Source organism: Sordaria macrospora, chromosome 2 (genome assembly GCF_033870435.1).
Source record: "Sordaria macrospora chromosome 2, complete sequence".
Lineage (NCBI taxonomy): Eukaryota > Fungi > Ascomycota > Sordariomycetes > Sordariales > Sordariaceae > Sordaria > Sordaria macrospora.
In genome coordinates, this window is record NC_089372.1 from 6,147,814 (window position 1) to 6,170,399 (window position 22,586).

At 48.1% G+C, this 22,586-nt stretch overlaps 4 protein-coding genes across 4 annotated transcripts; 2 read left to right on the forward strand and 2 right to left on the reverse strand.

The window, feature by feature from the left end:
• Positions 1 to 10,191: 10,191 nt before the first annotated feature.
• SMAC4_07944 (uncharacterized protein) lies at positions 10,192 to 12,656 on the reverse strand. Its single transcript, XM_003346248.2, has 3 exons — positions 11,664 to 12,656; positions 11,215 to 11,616; positions 10,192 to 11,159 (listed from the first exon to the last, which is right to left on the reverse strand). Exons 1-3 carry the CDS (start codon positions 12,456 to 12,458, stop codon positions 10,209 to 10,211), a joined length of 2,148 nt encoding a protein of 715 aa, XP_003346296.2. The 5' UTR covers positions 12,459 to 12,656; the 3' UTR covers positions 10,192 to 10,208.
• A 3,285-nt stretch (positions 12,657 to 15,941) lies between these two features.
• Positions 15,942 to 16,834, forward strand: SMAC4_07945 (uncharacterized protein; the record flags this gene model as incomplete). Its single annotated transcript, XM_066090716.1, has 2 exons — positions 15,942 to 16,099; positions 16,183 to 16,834. The coding sequence occupies exons 1-2, from the start codon at positions 16,008 to 16,010 to the stop codon at positions 16,832 to 16,834; spliced, it is 744 nt and encodes a 247-aa protein (XP_065946316.1). The 5' UTR covers positions 15,942 to 16,007.
• Positions 16,835 to 19,076: 2,242 nt separating this feature from the next.
• On the reverse strand, positions 19,077 to 19,235 carry SMAC4_13351 (uncharacterized protein; the record flags this gene model as incomplete). The annotated part of the gene is made up of 1 exon (XM_066091386.1): positions 19,077 to 19,235. The coding sequence occupies one exon, from the start codon at positions 19,233 to 19,235 to the stop codon at positions 19,077 to 19,079; it is 159 nt and encodes a 52-aa protein (XP_065946317.1).
• Positions 19,236 to 19,794: 559 nt separating this feature from the next.
• SMAC4_07946 (uncharacterized protein) lies at positions 19,795 to 20,085 on the forward strand (the record flags this gene model as incomplete). The annotated part of the gene is made up of 1 exon (XM_003346250.1): positions 19,795 to 20,085. The coding sequence occupies one exon, from the start codon at positions 19,795 to 19,797 to the stop codon at positions 20,083 to 20,085; it is 291 nt and encodes a 96-aa protein (XP_003346298.1).
• Positions 20,086 to 22,586: the final 2,501 nt, after the last annotated feature.

Sequence of the window (22,586 nt, forward strand, 5' to 3'; positions counted from 1 at the left end):
AAATCCCATCACCGATTCTGTCGGCGGTCCTGGGCGGTGGTATGGGATCCCGGTGGTTTTTGATGCCCAACACCTGAAGGGTTCATCCCAAGTAACAGTCAATCCCTCCCCTTTTCGATTGCTTCACGGAAGGCACCGGGCGGAAAAAGAAAAAAAAAAAAAAAGAAGAAAAGCACCAACCAGCTGTGCACAAAAATGCTTCGTTGCCTGAACGGTGAAGACAACAAAGTCAATTTCAATTTCACCCAATCCGTGTGTCGTCAAATTACACATGTTTGAAGGACCACGGGTGGATCTCTCTTTTTTACCTCTAGTTTACCCCCGTGACCCAGTAACCGGACCCCCGGCCAGGGACCCGAGTAGTTAACAACCCGATCCTATTACACAAGCTTGCTAACCTTATAGTTCGTGCATTTGCATACAAAATTGATCCAACTTATAAAAGTAAGAATTTGATATAGTTATTACAATATCTATTCGTACGGAGTTACTTTAATAAATCTCAGATTAGAATTTTGAATAGTATAAAATACTATAAGAACTACGTAATAATTTGGCAGAATTAAATCTTTATTATTCTGCTTATCAGTGATGATACTTTTAACTTTGTATTGTTTTCCGTGAAATAAAAATGATAGGTCTTACTGTAGAGAAAAAATAATAAATTTCATTATGGAAAAAAAAAAAGTTTTGCTATATAAGTAAAGTTTCTTTAGTTTCTTTCTAGTTTTACTAAAACTGGTTTTAGAATATTTTTGGAATATATTTTGAATTATAATAATTATGCATTTTGCTATAATAAAATAGGAGATTAACTGAACGAATACTATCTGGGCGGTTGTTTTTAATTATTCTTTAAATACTTATTGTATTTTTTGGCAATTTTTATTTGAATATCTTTAAAACATTTTTTGGGATAAGTATAAAATACTCTTAAACTAGTTTCGGAAAATTCTTAGAATATATTTATATAAATTGCTTTTAATCAACCTTTGAATTTCTTTTATATTATCTAACCTAAAACTTAAATTATATAAAGAATTAAAACAACTGTACGCTGTAAATTCGGTATCAATAAATTTATTTACATATCAATCGCAATTTTTACTAAATAAAGTGCCTATTTTTACTAAGCTTAAGATAAATAAAAGAAGATATTTGCTGCAATGCCCTAACTAGCCTATAATAATAGCACCAGTATAGAGATACTATAGTAAACTATGCACTTGTAGCAGAGCGGAGCGGAAGCGGTAGAAAGTACGACAGCAGTACTGAAGAAAGCAGCGTAGTTGCAAATACAATAGAAAGATGTTGTAAAAGAGGTCTTAGAGAGAACTCTGCTCTTAAGACAGAAGAGTACAGTAGGGTTAGCATTGTGGAAAATAACTATTATACTGAACTCTGCACTATAAGAGTAGACTATATTATATTGCTCGGATTGTGCTTGCTAGCTTGCTTAAGGAGTGACTAACTAAAGAAGAGAAGATGTCTTTATATACACAAACGTTAAGTATCTAGAAGCTTCTATAAGTTAAAGAAGTGCTTGTAGGAGCACTATACTATGAAAGGAATGAACTAAATATATGAGCTTCTGGTGCATTCTATAATGACAAATTAGTCTAGAAGAAATGCTGAACAAGTTAGAGAATTCTCAAATACAATAGCAAAACCTCTATATTCTAGCACGCTCCGTGGGGCCTGAGTTGACTGATTTCGTAGAAGGAATAGTTCAATCAGTCTTCTATACTACAAGGTAGTACAAGGCAGTTACAAGGCGCAGTATTAGCTACACGTTAACAATATTCATTATGAATAATTCAATATTGATAAATACAAGAATTTACTTACTGTATATTGACTTTTGTAATATTTAAAGTTTTACTTCTATATAAAATTTAATATCTACTGGATTTAATGTAGAATATTTTGAATAGTTTAATTATTAATTTAATTAGTACTTAATATCAATAGATATAGTCCGGAACACTTGTAAAGAAGTGTGTAAATTCGGAAGTACACTTCGTATTTTAATATTTAAGAAGTTTAACATTTAAAGAAGTTTAATATTTAAAGAAGTAGGATTGATAGCTTGTACCTTTTTATAAAAATTTAATAAATATTCAATATAATAACTATGATTGATTCATTCAAAATATTATACAAACATTTACTTAGAATATATATTATATAAATTTATTTAATACCTTGGCTGTTTTATAAAGTTCGCAGTTTTAAAGCTTTATAATTGTGATACCGGAACAGTATCGTTAGTGTCAGATGTCAGAAAGACTGACATGCGTACGTAACCTAGCGCGCCTTGGCGCTATGGACATAGTTTAGCTAATTAACTGAACCACGACCACAGGCCACATCCACTCACTCGGACGAGTCCTGTAGATTAGATAAGGATCGGCTGCATATGGTTGACGGCTACAAACGAGCCTTCCTTTTTAGATTCTTTCTAGATCATAACTTCACATACAATTAATCAAAATATATATTGTCACACGTTTCATTATACACTCTTACAGTATTAAATTGCTTACGCTTAATTATTAGGATACTATTAGTGGAATATCATTTACAATAATTGAATTGAAGTAAGTAAAAGTATTGTCATGGCGCTGGCGGACCACTACATTACTAAGCTATGTTCCAAAAGGATACAAGTAACCGAAGCTGGCAATTCGGTTGCTCAAGTGGTCTTCTATAGTTGTGATGGCAGTCGAGAGGCACAACTGCAAGGCTGCCATCACAACTAGAATACAGAGGTTTTGCTACTGTATTCTGGGATTCTCTAACTTGTTCAGCGTTTCTTCTAGACTAATTTGTCATCATGAAATGTACCAGAAGCTTATGGATTCAGTTCATTCCTTTTATGGTATAGTGCTTCTACAAGCACTCCTATCAATTTACAGAAGCTTCTACACTCTGGAAGGTTCTAGATATTTAACGTTTGTGTATATAAAGACCCCTTCTCTTCTTTAGTTAGTCACTCCTTAAGCAAGCAAGCAAACAATCAAAGAAATACAATACAGTCTACTTCTATAGTGCAGAGTTTATTATAATAGTTGTTTCTCACAGTGCAGAGTCCACTGTACTCTTCTGTCATGAGAGCAGAGTTCTCTTTAAGACCTCTTTTACAACATCCTTCTATTGTCTTTGCTACTACGCTGCTTCCTTCAGCACTGCTGTCGTACTTCCTACCGCTTCCGCTCCGCTCTGCTACAAGTGCATAGTTTACTGTAGCATTGTTATACTGGTTCTATTATTATAGGCCAGTTAGGGCATTGCAGCAAACAAAACCTTATTTGTAGGTCTGTAAGGTTTATAAGTTTAAATATCTATAATGCCAAGCTTTATTACAATTAAAGTTGATATAGGAGTGTATGATATCATTAACAAATTCGATGTTATAGTTGTTTTTAGTATTTTTCTGTAATATAGTATTGAATTTGTGATATAAAGTATAATATGTTAGAAACGGTGTTAAAACAATTATTATATTGTGAGGACGTTTTATACTTTCTGTTATGGGGTTATAAATTGAATTTCAATTCAATTTTTGATATCCATAGTATAAGTAATACCATTATTAGTACATTTCAAGTATTTAAGAATTGTAATAGTATAGTGAATTATATTTACGAATTTAAAGTATGGGCAATACGAGAATCGTGGGATTTACACTTAATACAAGAGGTCACGAGAGTGAGGTCATATTGTGTGTAAATAAAAAGTAAAAGAGAGATTCTCTCAGAAGAAAGGCCTGAGTTCCAGCTAGCCGTCTGCATGCAGTAGATATGCAGCGTAGCGAGCTAGGTAGCTCGAGCGTAGGGCAACAGCTAGGCAGGCACCAGAGCCTCTATGGCAACCCAGCTAATTGTCACAGGTTGACATTGGCTATATAGTGTGCATTCCAAGTTCTGCCTTACAAGCAAAACATCGTCCTATCTTTTGTAGGTTTGGCCGTCTGGGCATATGCACCCCAGCCTGTGACAGTATGTTCTGCTTAAAACGGTGGGTTCGATTCCCGACCGTGGCAATTTCGAGGGCGATTTTGGGATACTCTTGTCGGCACTTAGTCGAGCACAGCTCCTAAGAATGCAATGACAATTGAGGACCATATATGCAAATCGAAGAGTACCGAAATGCCACGTATCGGCCCATTGGAAAATGTCCAACTTAGCGGGAAGTTGCATTTTCAGGTAGTGCTATATAAGCTGTCGTATTGCGATAAATCCTCCGCGACATTGTCGCCCTCGGAAATGGGGCCGGGGCCGAGGCCTTATCTTAAAGATTATTGAAAGATAACTTCGCTTTAAGGGGAGGTAGTGTCACAGGTTGACATTGGCTATATAGTGTGCATTCCGAGTTCTGCCTTGCAAGCAGAACATCGTCCTATCTTTTGTAGGTTTGGCCGTCTGAGCATATGCACCCTAGCCTGTCACACTAATCTGGGCTGTCATGACTAGTCTAAATTATAATACAGGGTATAGCTAACAATACCAGCAATCTAGGAATTCCGATATCAATAGGATTAGGACGCTAAATAAACTAAGGGTTGAAGTTATATCATCGACTTTAGGAGATGAATTAAAATATATTTATATTAGTACAATTGGATTTTTCTAATAGTATTATAATGGTAAGTTAGTTTACTTATTACAAAGTTGGTGAGTATTAGTATATGAGGAGAGGTTACATTCTTCAATTTATTTAATATATTAAATTCAGCAGCTTGATTATTTACTAGTACCAATATATTTATTATTGATAATTCAATCAATGCTAGTTTCTTTTATTAGATTTACATAAATATAATAATTATAATAGAGGAGCCGGTTTTAGTATTGTGGTCGGATATTTCGGAAAATATATAAAATAGTTTGAAAGTTTTGTTTAAAAGCCGTCTTAGAATATATTAAAAACATATCAGTGATCAATTAAAGATATGTGAAGAATAATTTAGGGGTATATATATAGTAATGAAGTACTGAGTACGGTTGTTTAATTACCACTATTAGTAGCGCTTGGGTTATAGAAGATGTTTAAATGAGACGAATTTAAATATATTATTTTCCCATAGGAAAATTCCAATAAATAGTTAATTAATTTTTTTATAGAATAATTCAAGTGAGTAGCTTATTATTTCTCTATAAAGAAAAGAAATGTGAGTTAAGGGGCGTAGGTTAGATGCGAATTTCTTTTACGGTGTGAGGTTTGTTTTAGCGTATCTACTTAGGTAAGCAAGCTTATATAAGAGGATCCGGTCGTGTAAGCACTTTCAGGGACCCCGAATGCCCCGACCGACCTGATCAATACTGTAATTATGTACGCGTCTGCATTACGATACAACTGACGCTTAGCCAGGCAAGACCCAGGAAGCAAGCGGCCAGAACAATAGAGGCCAGCGCGGGAAGAACCGTCCCTTCCGATAAGAACATGACAGTCGACCGCTCAGACACGAGCCGCGAACTTGGAAGTTAAATCAACGGAATTGGGCGTTCATTCGGGAAATAAACAAATCTGCGAGGGCGATCACCGATCATCTACCGTTTCAGGTTTTCACTGGGGCTTATGGAAGATTCAGTCCAGTCTAACACCTCGATGGGAGTTCATGATGCTTTGCATGAAAGGGCAGACTTGTCATCTTTCTGCCGTATCCGGTGACCGAGCAAAAACAATCATGACAACCCGGTCGTTGGGTAAAAGAACCATGCGGACCCACCACCACTCAAAGCCAGGCCCAAAAGTCCAGAACACTGCCCACCCCAGGGAAAAAGAGCTTGGCATCTCGAAATCAGGCGTTTCAGCTTTCATGGCACACATTTCCGCTTTGCACATCATCCAAAACCCACCGAGCCGCCCGCCTCCCTCGAAAGAGATCAACAAAGATCACCCATCAAACCCGCTGTTTCGAATCGAGAATTAACGGGAATGAAACGATTATCTGCATGATAAACGGCGGCTACACACGTGCTGCGCATGTGCTGTCTTTTGTTTTTCAGCAAGAGAAACACGTGGGAGTGTGGAGGCCTCAAACAAGAGATCGAAATGAACGGGAACGGATTCCCCTGAAGATCACACACGGACGCTGATCCAGTGATCCGGAAAATTAGCCCTACCCGTTACGTCCGTTCTCAAACAGCCGTCCACTGCCGTCCTTGCGTCCGAGCGAGCCCGTTAAGCTGAAAGAAGCTTTCCCTTTGTCTTCCTTCGCGGAGCCGGACACGAGATGCTACCTACCTAGTCGGTCGGTCGGTGACCACGAAGCCGATGGACGGCGACCACATCACATAGGCGACCAGATGAGGACGTAGAGACGGCGCCAGCGGAACAGCAGCAGCGTATCCGAACAGAAGCATCGTATCCCGAAGACGCCGGCCTTCGCCTAATCGACCTGCTAGTCCAGCGCCGGTCCTCCTTCAATCTCCCGCTTCATTGTCCACCATCATCCACCATTGTCCACCAGGCATTTATTACCCGTTTACAAAAATCTTACGTGATGCTTGCTGAGCAGCAGCAGCAGCAGCGGAGTGCGGACATTGGTCATTGCTACTCATTTCCATCATCAGCCGCCTCAGCCGTCGCCGCCATGACCGGCGGCCGCGGAAAAGAAACATCACCAATGGATCTCTAATGAATTGGATATCAAGCTAAGAAAAGTCCAATCTCCGGCCGGGACGCGGGGCCGGAAACGCTGGCTTTGGGGTCCGGGATTGCTCGAGCCCTTTTCTCAGATTGCTTCATATGTGCAGGCCGAGGTCGAGACCTGTCATTCTCAGCTCTTGGCTGTCATGGCGAGTCATGAGGCAGATTGAAGTTTTTTGGGATGTTCTGTGAGTATTAGGTAAGATATATGACTTGCTTCCGGACCTGTGAGCCGCCGTATCCTGCGTCAATCATGATATTTCTGAGGTGCTTTGACAGCTGGGTCTGGACCGTCAAAAATCTTTGGTGTAGGTACACACCTCCAGCAGTCCAGCTTGGTGATGTCGGATGAAAAAGCCTTGGCTTCAACATCTCTGCCAGCCTATAATCTTACCTAAACCATTACCATTACCTGAGAACCCAACATGAAACGTTGCATATCACAACTTAACTGGCAGCTTGCGCCTCATTGATGATTGTCTAGTCAAGTCTAGAAGCCTTGGAAGCCTTAGGAAGTGCCTTAGAAGCCTTGGAACATGCCTGAGAAGGACTCCTTCAAGGGAGATGTGGGAAATGCTTGGCGGGCTTGGCTTCAGCTTGTCATTGAGAAATTACAGAAATGTCAAAAACTCGATATAGAAGCCCTTTCCCATCACATTTCTTTTTTTTTTTCTGGAATTTCTGTTTGGCTGTTTGACTGACTGGCAACTGTCGCTGGTGTCGTGTCTTGGCTGATCTTTCGATGTCACGAGAACATCAATCGCAACTCGATATCACGATGTCTTCCACCACACACATTCAACTTGGAAACAATGCATCATCCACCACGTTCGACATTCACGATTTCCTTGGCCGTACAAGAGTATCTTACCTAAAATTCAATATATGTTAGCTAATCCAACAAATTCGCCAGTTCATTTGCCCATCCGTCTCCGTTGGGCCTGACCGCCCGAGTTTCGATCATGACATTGGCCGGGAGCAGCTGGGTTTTTTTTTCATCTCCTCTTTTTTTTTTCTCCTCTTCACGTCACTTGACCTTAGACTTTTTCTTCCTCCGCGGAGGATCATGTTATTGTTGAGCCTCACAAGCTGCATCGATCCTCTCAATCTCTCAACCCCTCAACCCAGCCAGCGTCCAAGCTATCAGTCGCAAGCGAGCAACCTACTGCACATGCAGAGTCCGAGTCAATTTCTTTCTCTTTTTTTTTTTTCTCCCTCCCCGTGACCCTCAGGGCCTCGCTAATTCCATATCGCTTCTCTAGACCGGTTTCTTTGGAGCAGCGTCCCTTTGTGCTCATTCGTTCGTTCGTTACTTGTCTGGTCCTTGACGAGCACTTTTAGCTTCGTCTGTACATAACGTGAATCCCAGAAAGAACGAAAAGTTCTGTTCGTAACTTTCAGGCGAGTCCATGACAAGAAATATTACCGAGATTCCCGCAAATACCGTTGACATCTTGCACTTCGCAGTCATTCAGTGCATGTACCTTTTAACGTCCGTCTATGTACTTCGTCCACCAGGCTCGTCAGCAAGGTCGGGCAGCAAGGCCCGCAAATCCCTCTCACTGTCTTGCGGTGTCACCGGCGGTCCCAACCCGCATCAAGCAAGTTCCGCAAGGAGCAAATTCCGCTCGAGCACCCGCAGCAAAAAAATCCACGCGGACCAGGCCCGCCAATTTTAGATTTGGCCGGCCCGGGCTCCGTATCTGGCTCCACATAACCCACTCCGCCTGGCCCTCTTCGCCCCCGCAATTACGGACTGCGGGCTAGGTATGGGCTCGGCAACTTCCGTTGGGCCGTTGCACCGTTGCACCGACATGAACCAGCGGGCGGCGCTGACAACGTCGGTCAGTCAAAGGGTCGAAAGATCGAAGGGTCGAAAGATCGAAGGGTCGAAAGATCGAAGGGTCGAAAGATCGAAGGGTCGAAAGATCGAAGGGTCGAGACCGTGAAGCCGATATGGATGAGGACATTTCGGGTACGATAAACGGAGTTTGAGAATGACGTCTACGTAGAACTGGACTGCTATCGCCGACTCCTTGCTCCGTTCAAATTCACTCTGGAACTCTTTCTGATGCTTCCAATTCCAAAGTCCAAATGTGTATATTAGTATTGCACGATACCACCAAACAGACATAATCAAGACTGGAACAGAAGATCAGAAGAATGCAAGTCATCCCTTCGGAGCCCCCTCCGAACCGACTCGCGTCACTCGCCAGTTGCCAGTTGCCAAGCACTCACGATGCCCCTCGCGCCCCCTCTAACAACCAGACTTTTTGGTGCCAAGACACCATCTCGCCAAGAGGGATACAACTCTTCCCAGATTTCACCAACTTCTTTACACCTCTACCGGGATCAGAAGCGTTAGCGGGAGACTTGGGGCCTACAGAAAACTAGAATTTGTCACTAGAGTAAGTGCTACTCTTCTGTAGGACTCTGCTTCTCGCCACCAATCTGCACTACGAGGAAGTTCACGAGATTTAACCTTTCTAATCCCGGCAAAGGTGTACAATTTTTCCGCTTCTTTTGCTTCTGCATCCTGACAATTTCTTGCATATTGTAGCGGGCAAAAAAGTCTGGTCCTTGCATAACCTATACACGAGCACCGCCACCGTATCTCGATAGGATCGTGAATCCTAGTGTGAATCATCGTCATTTTGCGATGACGACGCGTTGGAACCGTCAAAAGTCCAAACAGGACGCAAGCTTGATGCACGTGAAAATGGCCGACGCAAAACAGCCCCAACCCAACTCGAAAGTCGTAACCGAAGAGCTTCGCAAGCTTTATCGCAAAAGTCAAAGCTCCCCGAATCCCCTACCCACATCACCCACTCGCCCCGACTGTTTGTCCCACCTTTCCTACTACTGTAGTGTACCTTGCCCAACTTTCCCACTTTGCCGGCTTGCCCCACATCGTGAGAACGGGAAACCAGCATGAACTGCCAAGTGCCAATGCCAGATCGGGTATAATCGAGCGAATGCACGATTTTGGGATATTGGTTTGACGGAGGGACCTCCGGTTTTTCGAGCCAGTGGTTTGGTAGATCTGGGAAGCGTTGATTTGGTAGAGTTGGTGCTGGCGACTTTACCTTACCCAACGGATATAGTGTCGTTCCAGATATGCAAAACTCCATACCTAGAGGTATGGTTGTAGAAGATCAGATTGAACGTTGAGGATGGGCTTATGGTTGCTTGTAAAGAGCCAGCGTTCTGTGATTTATATCTCGTGAACATTTTCTACCAAACTTCAAAGAACGCTCAGATCTATCATGATGTACAAAGGGAGGTGCCTCTAAAGGTATGCAACTGCAGTCATGCAATCAACATATCCATCTTCAGTTAGAAATGAATCCTATTTACAACGACGTTCTTAAGGTTGCCCGTGGTCAAGGTTGAGCCTCAACCCTCTCAAGAGCTGGTTGTTAACCTTGTACTTTAACCGGGCACCTCCATCATCAACCTCACAAACAAAGTCATGATCTCGCAGTCGTAACATGAACTTAATATGATTCTCAACATGCATGCCCATCTCATCCCCATCCCCTTCACACACACAATCAATCATCATCCTCCATATCAATAGCATCCTCTCCCTCCTCCGACACCCTCCCCTTCTTAATTTCCCTCTTCTTGGGCTTCAACCACTCCTCACACCCAAGCGGCCAATAAACCCGATTCAGCGGACCCCCCATCGCCCTCTCCTCCTCCGGGACCTCCTTCGGTGCCTCGGGCGCATCGTACACATCATCTGCCCCCGCGCCGACCTCGTCAAGTTCGATCGCTTCTTCATCCGGCGCTCTCTTCCTCTTCTGACTGCTTGACTTCTTCTTCTTTGGTCCTTTCGGAGGCGGAGCAGCACGGTTCTCGTCTTCGCGGATGTAAGGGACTATGTCGTTGATCTTTTCGAAGCCGGGAAGCTTGAAGGTGCGCATGAGCTCGAAGACGGCTTGTTCCTTGTCCTTGGCTTCGATCATTAGGTCCATGTCTGGTGGACAGGGAGGCAGAGTTGCCACGCGCGGACGATGCTTGCGGCGGTCGCGCGGGGTGATGGCACCGTCGCAGGGTTCGGAGTAGTGCATCTTCTGCTTGATGCCCTTGCGCTTCCAGGTGTTGGCGATGCGCTCTTGCAGCTTGGGTTCCGAAATGTCGAGGGTTCCTTCGCGGCAGTGGGCGGGGTCGAAGCAAATGTTGTGGTGGTGGTAGTCGAGCACCAAGGGGATGTTGAGCTCTTCGCAAACAGGCAAGAGGTCGTGGACGGTCCAGCCTACATCGTCGTTTTCGAGGACGAGGCGGTTCTTGCAGGATTGCGAGAGGCGGGCGTAATTCTTCTTGAAGCGCTCCAGCGTGGCGGCTTTGTCGCCGAACTGGCCGCCCATGTGAATGATCATTACTGCGTCGCGGTTTTGTTGCTTGGGCAGCTTGAGGAGGGAGAGCAGCTCGTCGTGGTATTCGAGGTCTCGAATGGCGGAATCAACGACTTCTTTGCGGGGAGAGCCGAGTTGGGTGAACTAGAAAATTGGTTAGGGAATGCGAGACAAAAAGGGAGCAACGCGAAAAGCTTACCTGTCCTGGGTGAGTGGTCAGCCGGTGACCAAGCTCAGCTGCTACCTTTCCTGCTTCAGCAAGCACCTCGGATGCGAAAGGCGCCAGTTTGTATCCATGCTCTGGATGACTGGCAAACGGGAACATCTCGGAGCTGAGTCGAAACAACTTGATGTTGTACTTGTCGTTCCAACGTAGAATCTTGACAATGTCGCGGGCGTTGGCCAGGCCGAGCTCCTGGACAAACTTGTGTCCTAGTTCATGCCGTGGTTTCTTGGACTTGTCGGGCTTGTTCTTCAAGTGATGCTCCGGCTCTTCCTCGTATTGAAGTGGATATCTATGGTCGATGATGGATGCCATGCGGCAGGTCCTGGAGCAGAAGATGGGGGGCTTTGCGCTGCGCAAGTAGGTGTTGAGACACGCCTGTATTCTGTCAGATATTATCACTCGGTCTGCGACGATGTACTAACATATCCAAGCCGACCCTTCCATGGTAATGGCAGGTAGCTGCTGTTGACAGGCGGTGCCCGGGCAGCGCCTCGTTCGGGCGCGTCCAGCGACTCATCTGGTTCGACAATTTTGGTCGCGACCGTCTCCAGCTTCTGAGGACCACCGACGCCGACTTTAGTCTCGCCCTCGTCGTCGTTCAAATGGGCTTTGAGCATCGGTTTGTGGACCTCGCGCTTCGCATCGTTGATGGGTCTGGGATGGTAGGGCGCATTTGGGCGGCTGACAGCTGAGGGCACGGGGATGCCATCCTCTTCGAGTTGCTTCTTCTGCCTCTTGGTCGCCCGCTGTAGTCGTCTTTCCATCCTAGCTAGACCTTCTATGGCGAGCTTCACACCGTCCTCTTGTTCCTTGTCGTTCGGCAGTCCTTGGCCGGCGTCATCTGTACCCTTCATGCGCCCAAATACTTCATTGCGTCTTGCAATGTTCCGGTTCCTTTCGCTGGTGGGCTGCAGAAGATTACGACCTGACCGCCGAAGATTGCGTGCGGGTGACGGTGCGCCCGAGTCCAGGGTTGAGCTGAAGGTGGAACTTTCGCCCTGTTGCGTGTCCAAGGACGCCGCTTTGGCTTTACGGGGAGCCATGGCGATGATGGGTGTGGTTGACCTGCGTCGGGTTGTGCAGGTACTGTTTGTTGTAAGCACGGCAGGATGCAGTGACCGCGTGATGTGTACAAGGCCGCCTGTAAGGGAGCTTTGTAGGTGTGATGTCGCTTTGATAATCGGAAGTCCTGATTGGATGCTGCTGGCAATGTTCATAAACCTAGGTACTGCCTCGGGGGAAGCAGGTTGTCAATGACTGCTTTGGATGAAAGTGGTTGTTTATGTGTAAAAAAAAATTGCTGGACAAGATGTATGAAGGGTAAGTGTTTGAAGATGGCCTGTTTGCAGGGAGGTGCTCGAGAGGAATATATCTATCTACTAAGGTCGCAGAAGGGACGGGGAGGTGACGGAAGGCCAAAGCGTCATAGCATGTCGATCCGAATGCTCGGGTTTAGCCGTAGCCCATCTCTTATCAGAAATCGTGAGGCGAAGCAGCACTTCACCGCCAAACAGGCCGAAGTCACAGAGGAATGACAGGAATTGCCAGCAGCGTGGTCATATGCGGGAACTGACTCTTCGTGTCTCAGGCGCCGGAAGATTGGCCCATGCTCCTGTTTGGTATGAGCAAAGAGGCAAAAGGGGACAAAAGAAGGAGGTTAGGGGGCTGCTAGTGTGAACCGTATAAATAATCCGTTTTGTTTATATCTTCATTCCTCCTTGTAAGTGGCTGCATAAGCACGGATGAACCGTTTGAGTCATGAGAGGAAGCAAGGGAAACAGAAGCATAAAAAGCAAAGAAATGCCGTTATTCCCACTTGGCCATTTCAGAGATTGCAGATGAAAGGAGAGTTCGCCGTACGTCTGTGCGATGTGTTCGGAAACAAACCGGGCTGGCGATCGAGATACAAGAGAGGCGATCAAACATGGAATGGAAGACTTGCGCCGAAATCAGAACTGTGAAAAAAGCGGAACCCTCATCAGCGTGCACGGATGAGTCAATGATCAAGCCGGAAAATCGAAGGTCAAGGGAGAGAGAGAGAGGGGGGGGAAAGTGGAAAGCGGAAGAACATAAAAGTGAAAACTGAACATGCTGGACTTTCCGATACGAACGTGGGGTTCCCTTTTCTGTATCAAGAGCCTCAAAGTGATGTCCGGAATTGCATGATGCCAAATGCTGCCCTCACACCTTTCCCCAACGCGTCAAAGATGGCCTTTGACGTTTTGGACGTTGTGCAGTCGAGTTGGATCGAGATCAGCCACCTCACCATCGCATCAAATCCGATGAAGTCATAGCGGAGCATTTGGCCCTGCCAACCAGCCCCCCACAGTGGTAGCCAAACCCCTTTCGGTCAATCGTTTTAGGGCTCTGCGGCTTCAGGCCATTAACAGATATATTGGCCCGTGCACGGAGCAGCTGTTCCGCCCGCACCTGAACTTCCGCAAACTACGTCGAAATCGAGAGTCGTTTGCCGAGAGAAGCATCGATGACGACCAAGAAGCATCCGAACGGCACAGCACATCCTTCTCCATTCCTCCATTGGACCATGACAAGACGTGTTACGGAACCTTTGTCAGCCGCCGACAATTACCCCAAACGGATAACAGTCCTGGTACAAAAGCCACTTTGTCCTGTCACTCCGGTGGGACTTTGTGTACCGCTGGTACCACGCGGCTGAAGATCGCCAGGCACATCCCGCGCTGCCCCAGCCCGTTGTTCCGGGATTCTGATCGTTAGGTAGCAATGTCAATTCAAAACCTGGCTAATGTGTCTCTTTCATCATTGATCTTGACATTTGTCGGTTGTTGAGCGGCCGTCTTTCAACCTTTGCTGTCGTTGCGGCCTTTGCACCACTAGAGGTACCTGATCCTTCATCTGATGTACACCAATTTGGGACCTTCACTACAACGTCTGCCGCAGAGCATATACGCCAAAGGCATTTTCTTGACTGCCCTAAGGCATCTTTTGCAAGGTACCAACCATGGGTTACGTTGGTTCGATGCTCAACGGTCATGTTCCTTTGCATGTCGCGGAACCTACGGAGGTTAATCAGCCAAGAATGGAACGACATGCCTCCTTTGACCTTGTGTTCGGCTGTGCCTTTACTCCATGCCCCTTGTGATTTCTTGCCCATCGCCAATAAATGCTTGCTCCGGCCTCCGGGCATTCTCATATCACGTCGCGCCTCGTGCTAGCGGCGGTGGATAAGGTATCTGCTGGTTGTAGGTACCCACCGAGGTCAAGTGCCCGAGACTATATACTTGAGACGGACATCCACACTTCTTTGTGTGTGCTGAGTATATATCCAGTCATCCCCCCTCATCTTCCTTCTGTGCCTTATAAGTGCATTTTTCGGTCAGACGCGGAGTTGGTCATACATGATTTATACGCCGCTCTTGGGATTCCTATAAGGTGCACTGCTCTACCACTCCTCCAGTGGCACAAGGCTGCCTGGCAGTTAGAGCTTTATCGAGAAGCGGTTGTGACTTTTGGTTATTTATCGGACAGTCCGCTGTGATATTCAAGATGGCTTGGGACTTTCCGTTGTTGCAAATCTCAACAAAACGTTTGTGAGAGATGATACGATGCGGCTATCGAGCGTCCTCTTCTTTTCCGGCATCGTCCTATGCCGAGCAACTGCTGTTCAGACGAGGAATGAGACCTCCGTCCTCGCAGCCTATCCGAGCTGTGCTGTATGTATCTCTAAAATCATCTGAAGCAAATCATAAAACGCTGAGACCAAACCTACAAGCAAAACTGCATCCAAGACTACATTTTCCAGGACCCCTGTCCCGATTCCAACAATGACTGGGCATGCCTCTGTTCGAACCACGCAAACCACACCTGCTCCTCGTCCTTAAGCCACTGTCTCTCGCAATCATGTTCCATCCGACAGACCCTTGGTAAGTAGGCCCTTCAGCTTCAGCTTCACCTTCACCTTCACCTACCATGCCCCTTGTGCTCCCTCATCCTAAACCTTCAAGAGCTAACAACCACCTCACAAAGCAACACAAAACATCACAACCCTCAACTGCAGCCTCCCAACCCTTGACCGCTCCTCCTCCCTCTTCAACGAAAACCTCGCCCTCCTAATCGCCACCCTCCTCCTCACCACCCTCCGAACCTTATACAAAATCTTCATCCCCCATACCTCGAGCTCCCAGTCCCAACCAACCACCAACCACATTCCCTCCCACGTGCACAGTTCCTGGTTTTCCCGCCCACCTTCTCAATACCTCTCCATACATGTATCCCAACGTCTACACGCAGATGACTACGCCCTCATCTCCATAACCGCTCTCGGCCTACCCAATCTCCTACTAGCCATCCTCGCTCTTCACCCGCTTGGCGTGGGAAAGGATGCATGGACGCTGCCGGTTGAAAATATCGCCAAGGCGGTGCGGTACGGGTACGTAATGGGTATTATCTACTTTTTACAAGTTGCCCTGACAAAAGTGGTATTCCTGTTATTTTACCTCCGGATATTCCCCGGAAAGGAAGTAAGAATGGCGGTATGGGCTACCATTTTGACTTGTGTCTTGTTTGGGCTGGGAAGTGCGGTGGCGGGAGTCTTGCAGTGTAGTCCCGTGAGGTGGTGGTTTGAGGGGTGGGATTATCGGGAGGGGATACCGGGGGGAGATGCGACTTGGGAAGGATGGATAGAAGATGGGGGAGGACGTGGAAGGAGACATGGACCGGGGAAGTGCATTAATAGGAAGGATTTCCATGTTGCTGCGGCGGCGATTAGTATTGCTATTGATGTCTGGATGTTGGCTATTCCGCTGTGGTGTATTAGGGGATTGAGGATGGGAGTGTGGAAGAAGATGGGCGTGGCGGGGATGTTTGGCATCGGAATGCTGTGGGTTGCTCTCAACTTCTTTTCCCCTTGCTTTGGCTGTCATCGCCATGTACGATGCTCTTTGCTGACATAGAAGTGGACAGGGTCACGATCTTCAGTTGCATCCGACTGCGTTATCTGACTGTTTTCACGGAAACGCCAAACCCGACGCAAGCATTGTTCGACATCGATCGGTGGTCTACTCTGGAAGCGGCGTCGAGTATCTTCTGCGCCTGTATGCCGACCCTGAGGCAGATGGTGGTTAGCGTTGTAGGCCTTGGGAGGAAGAGGTTCGGCAAGAGGCGGCCGTCCAGTGGCGTCAGTGGAAAGTTCGGAAGTTCAGGTTCGAGTACGGTTGCTCTGGGTATCAACTCTCGATATTCTCGCTCTACAGAGGCTCGCCACTCGGACACTTCCCAAGAGAAACTTTCCGACACAGAACAACCCAACCACGGCCTTTTCGAAGACACAACTGGGAACCAAGGTGTCCGCAGCGGCAACAGCAGCATTATGTACACGGTTGAATACAGCGTTGAAGTTGACAATACCGCCGCCAGCCAGATTATCCCACATTCTGGACGGCTGAGCCCCCCGCCGTACACGTATGGCAACGGCCCCCAGGATCTTCCAGGAGTCAACGATGGCTGTGAGAACTATCGAGCTTGTGTGGTGTCGCGGAACTTGGGCAGGATTGGTGGAGTAGGAGGATCGCTGAGGAGGCAGAGCAGGAGTCCGAGGTTGAGGGTTGCCGCCTGAACTTCCTGCTTTGCGTCTCCTGGGAAGACACGATGACTTTCCGTCGAGGAAGAAGTTAGCTCGGTTTCATTGTCTTGGTCCTGTCACTAAGGCTTCAACCCGCTTTGGAGGCTGGTCAATCTAGCCTCGCCATGTGGTTTTTCTAGTTCAGGGCAAGTTGGAGCAGCGGGAAAAGGTTTCCAACAGTGTCGATTGGCAGATCTTGGGCAATCCGAGCACAGTTACTTACTTGGGCTCCCTTTGTTGAATGTCCTTGACAATCAGCTTTCTCTGGTGAATGTTGCTGTTGGAGGCCGGGCATCAAGAATGCCCACGGATCTGCCCTGGTGCAGGAGGTAGTTCAGGAGCTCATCGAGTGTGTCGATAACGACCTGCTCGCGGAGCTTCGCCGCAGTCTCGTTCTTCGGGTCGAAGAACTTTGCTGACTGATCGAGTAACGGCGACCGGGCGCCTTGACAATACCGGGGGGAGGGTGGGAGGCAGTAGAAGGCTGCGGCCAGTACTTGGCAACGGGGAAGATATGGTCTGCCTGTGGGAGGAGATTGGAGCTGGCGATGTTCGGCTTGGAGGTAGTATGGATTGGGAGTTTGGAGATCAGCGCTTGCGCAGGTTCAAGACCACCGACGCATTTCCTTACTGTAATCGCGGGAGATGGAGTAGCGAGATGGTGTGTAGATTTGTCTGGTAAACCTCTGAATCATGATTGTTGGGCCATTGCTGGTGTTGGTGATAGTGATTTCTGTCACTCCTGTGGGCGAGGGCTAACCTGGGCCACCAGATTGCACAAGACAAATCTGAGTTGGAGCTGACCGGTGTACTGTTGCGTGCGGAAGGCGCGCCCCATTCAGTTTTTACCGCCGGTTGTCCCCGTCCGACGCGGCTTTGCAAGCACACCCTTCTTCCTTTCACCAGACCAACCAATCCTCCATTGGATCCTTTGACTTGCTCCTTGTCTTCTCTCGCAACTTGCACTACTGGTGGTCCTCCTGGAGGTTCAAGATCGTGCCCCAGAGAATGCCGACTGGTGATTGTAGCCTTGTTCTGCCTTAACATTCTCTCACATTGACCGCCCCACGGCAAGGTCAACATCAGTGACATGCATTTCACACACACAAAGAGGATCCGTTGGATTCATCCCACACTAATCATTGTACCTGCCTCGTCTTCTCTTGCCATTGCTCGGATGGCCGCCTGTGTTCGATGGTCCGATGGTCCAGGCGACTCATCTGACGTCTGGCAATTTCAGGAACAGCTCGTCCCTTCTGTCTTGGGCAGTGGGAGAACTCTTGCTCCCTGTGGGGCGCGGCTCAACTGTGGTCATCAAGGTGGTCGATCTTTTTCCTTGGTCAAGTTGGGAAAGGCCGGCTCCACGCAAATCTTCGATTCTGTTGCCAGGAAGGTGCCCCAAGTCACCAAGTACACTCTACAAGGACTCCGTTGCTCAACTCGTGCCTCCAGTCAGCGACCCTCCCTTCTGATAAGCTTTGTAGCGTTGGCTATACCTATATAGTCTTTCAATTGGCGTCGAACATGAATCCACGTCCATGACATGATACTGCGGCCTCTGGTATACCATCTTGCCTGGAGAAGCAGTCTTGGGCGGTTCTACATATGGCATCATTCTGTTGCCAACAACGGCAGCAAACTCGTCGAGTCTGATCTGTGTACCTCTTGCCATTCTGTCGCCTTTGCGATGAGTCTTTCACGCTCCTTCCCTTTCACAGCCATCGATACCTGCTTGGTGGTGGTGTCATCGAGATCGATCGACGGTGGTTGTCTTGCCCCTCATGTACCATCCAAGCGACAGCCGTTTGCAACGTGCCTTCCCCCGGGGTGAAGGCTGCACGTCTAGATCTTTCTCAGATGATCTACTCTTCATCAGACGACGCCGGTGACGGAGGAGTTTTCGGTCACTGCCAAACTCCTTCCCGCCCTTCTTCACAGCAGTAATCTCCGCATGCAACCGATCGAAGGTCACGTCCCTGTTCTCAAGGAAGGCATTCCTTTGGTCAAGCTCGTCCTTCTTCCGGCGGTTCTGCCAAATCCTCGTCGTTAGAACAGTCCCCGTCGGTCCCAAGACAGAGCCAGGTAACAACATCCACACAGTAACAGGATGAGATTCTGTCTGAACGCTTGACAGCTTTGAAAGAATCATCCCAAGTGCTTCGGTCCCGAAGATCGCCTTGGTAGCCGGTTGATCCAGTGTTTCCAACAAGTGTGGGCTCGACAACTGCGGTTCCTGTCACCAAAAGCTCGAAGTGTCTGGAGCAGACTGTCCGTGAGCAGATATCGTACCTTCCTCCAGAGCGTTCTTTCCTTCGAAATTTGCATGCGTGACCGGTCTGCCGAGTTGGGATGAAACACCCGCAATTTTCTCTGCAGGTTGACCCATGGATTCCATTGTATTCCTGATCACAATAGATTTGCTCGAGCACTTGCCCGTCCCGCCACGAGAAAGATAAAAGACCCTCTTCCTCCTCGTCTCGTTTCTTTCCTCTCCTCCTCTTCTTCTTCACCCTTGCAGCCAAGTTCGACCGTACCAGAACATCAGCAGCAGCAGCAGCAGCGACAGCAAAGACTCTCGTCCACAAAGTGAGCACCACTCCCTTTCACTCTTCCTCCAGTTTCTGGTTCTTGTTTCCTTCAGGAAACTTCCTGCCAGACTTTCGGAAAGGCTTTTCTAACAACATGACAGTCTCTTGATCTTGATCGAGACCAGAGCACCAGCGACTGCGCCGCGAGTCCAAACACAAGAAGGTACGCATATCGTCGTCTTCTCCCTGCCTTCACACTTCCCCATGACGCCTTCTCACACGTTTCACTTTCCTCGAAACCACGTCGCTAACTCCCTGCTTGCATTTCTAGTGCCTCACGCCCGCCGTTGCTTTCTCTCCGCACCTTATACCCAACCCAAGCCCCGTCGCCCGCTGCCCTCGACCCCAAGAGAGGACGCCGCCAGGATGTGCACCCAGACCGTCCTAACCACCCACCTCTGCAAAAAATGCAGCTCCCCCATGTCCAACACGACCACCACCACCACCACCACCACCACCATTCCGTGTGAGGGTGGCGGCGGCGGCAGCGGCGGCGGCGGCACCGGCACCAGCAGCAGCAGCAGCAACAGCAGCATCAAGCGCTGCCCAGGCAACTGCCCCGGCGCGGGCAAGACCATCACCAAGGCCACCAAGAGCGGCAAAATCTGCGGGGCATGCACCCTGGAGGATGTCCGGATCTACGCAGGGTCTTTTTAGGCCCGGGTGGGATTCGGGGGGGCCTCCAGGGGGAGGGGGTGGGGGATCCGGGCTGGTTGGGCCGACCAGGGGTTAACAATGACAATGAATTGAAATGCCTTTGATGATCTGACAAGACCTGAACCTGACGCGTGAACTTTCCCTTTGACATATCGTGATGTTTGCGATGAAAGATGATACAATCCCGATGTGATATTGATCAAGACTGAAAGGACTTTGGATGGAATGATGAGATCGAGAACCACTCTCTTGCCAGATGCTCTGCGCGCCTTCCCTGTCATTCAACGTGATATCATGAAGTGGGTGAAGATGAGGTATCCATCTTCTGTGTGCCGGCAATGGGAGTCCTTGGTGAGAACAAAGCCGAGTTGATGGATAATTCCTCGATATCATGTTCTCAGTCTTCTCTCAACACCTCATCACCAATTTACTACTCCATCAAAGCAAGTATCAGCCAAGCTGTGAAAGCCAGTGGACTGTAGGTGTTGGAAAGACGCTCGCCTCCCTTATGGTCAAACCGCCTCCTTCAACACCATCATCACCCGCCGTGGAGACAAAGGCAAGGCCAAGACCAAGGCCAAATAAACCACCATCTCCGCTCCAGCTGCCTCTTCAACCCTGCGTATGCCGGCTGCAGGAGGCGACCTCAGCCTTTCCCAACTATTCGCGGTCTACTACCAACACCAACACAACCACGTTGACGTGTGGGCAAGTTGTCAGGGCACCAGGTGCATGGGCAAGGGCAAAGGCAAGGAGGAAGGGGCCTTAAAGAGTCAAAACCACACCACACCGATCACTTTCCCTGGATACCCTTCTGCGCGCACTCGACATAAACCAACCCACAAAGCAGTCACACTCTGACATAGGGCTTCGATTCCTCTGCCTGGATATTCTCCAGCACCGAGAGCCGGGCAAATGACGGAAGAAAATCATAGGAAAGTCCAAGGCCAGCGGGAGCAGGCCAATTCCGAGGCAAACCTCTATGCAACAGAGGCGCGCTCGACGCCGACAGCTAAGCCAAGCAAGCAGTGGTCCAAACAAACATACCTTAACCTCACGAGCACTGATATTGACCAACCAACCACCGAGACGGGAAACTTGGGAAGCCAACTCGTTCCATCACGTCTGCAACACGGGCTCACTAGGCCATCGTCGACAGCTAAGCCAAGCCGTGATGTCAACAAGCGCACCCGCGAGGTATCCGACGGCATGGCGCTGGCCCCATGTGCCAACTGAGAACGACCCGGACGAGGCACGAGTGGGAAGGAAATGGATCAGAATCTTGCAATCAGCAGCAGCCCAACGGGGGCCGCCAAGTGCTCCCTCGTCTAAAAGCCTGGCTAAGAGAAAGAGGAAGGGCAAGGGCAAGAGCCCAGCCAAAACCCCAGCTAAAAGGAAGAGAAGGAAGCTCGTCCCGAGCTTGATGCAGGTGATGATGCAGGGAGCAGTACCACGAAGTCTAGGGGTACCTATGGACGCTTCATCGAGAGGAATGTCGAACGTCATTCTGGTGACAGCAACTGGTAGACTAGGTAGGTACCTGGTTGGCTGCGAGTTCCCATGGCAGCAATCAACCTTAGGTAGATAATCTTCGCTTTTCTTCGACAAAGCCCCGTCCAGTTGGCATCGCTTGTGTCTGTTGACCATGGTAAGGTCTAGATGAGGTCGCAATAAAAGTAAAAGGGTCGACGGGAAGCAAATGTAGACGTTGAGAAGAAGATGATTAAATATAGGGTCAACAAAACGTAGTCAGTCTCCAAAGCCAGACACAAATACAAAGAGAAGCAAAGATACACCGAAGCCAAGTTCTAAGTCCTGCGTTGAATCCGATAGCGCCCCCTTTGGTAGCGGTACCAGAAAAGCCTACCAGTCTGGTAGCAGGCACTCACTGGGCTGAAAGGCTGTTGGCAAGCGACCTCCGATGCCTCACCTTGCTGGGGAAGGATGCCGGTCCTTGAGGCACAACCGCGGATGAGATTCTGCGAGAAACATAGGTACCTCTTCAGTATTTGGGTAGAGCCAGGAGAAAGATGGGGAAACGGGTGTGGGAGTTGGTGAGACGTTGGCTATTATCGTTCTCCCTGTCATGGCAAGGGTGCCGGCTGTTGTAATCAGAATAATCGCTTGAGGGCACATCAAAGACGCGGTGGCATGTCTGTTTGAATAAGAGATGTCTTGAACCAAGTGCGTGTGAGCGCATAACGTTTGGATGAGTGGAAAGATAAACAGATTCAAGAGATGGCCGATGAAGTGAGAACGTGGCTCTCAAGGTCATGCCACAAGTGAAATGCCAAAGAGAAAAGACGGAAATCCGAGCGCGTTCTCGGAGGGGACTGTTTTAAGAAATGCCCCGGTATGCCTGCCAGGGACACAAAAAGACAACTTCGCTCATGTTTGGTGGACCATTCTTGGATGGAAATGGATGCTTTGAAGCCCGGCTCGCGAGGATGGATGAGATGTCGTTGAAATGGCGGCTCCGGGTGTCCTGCAGGGGTAGTGTT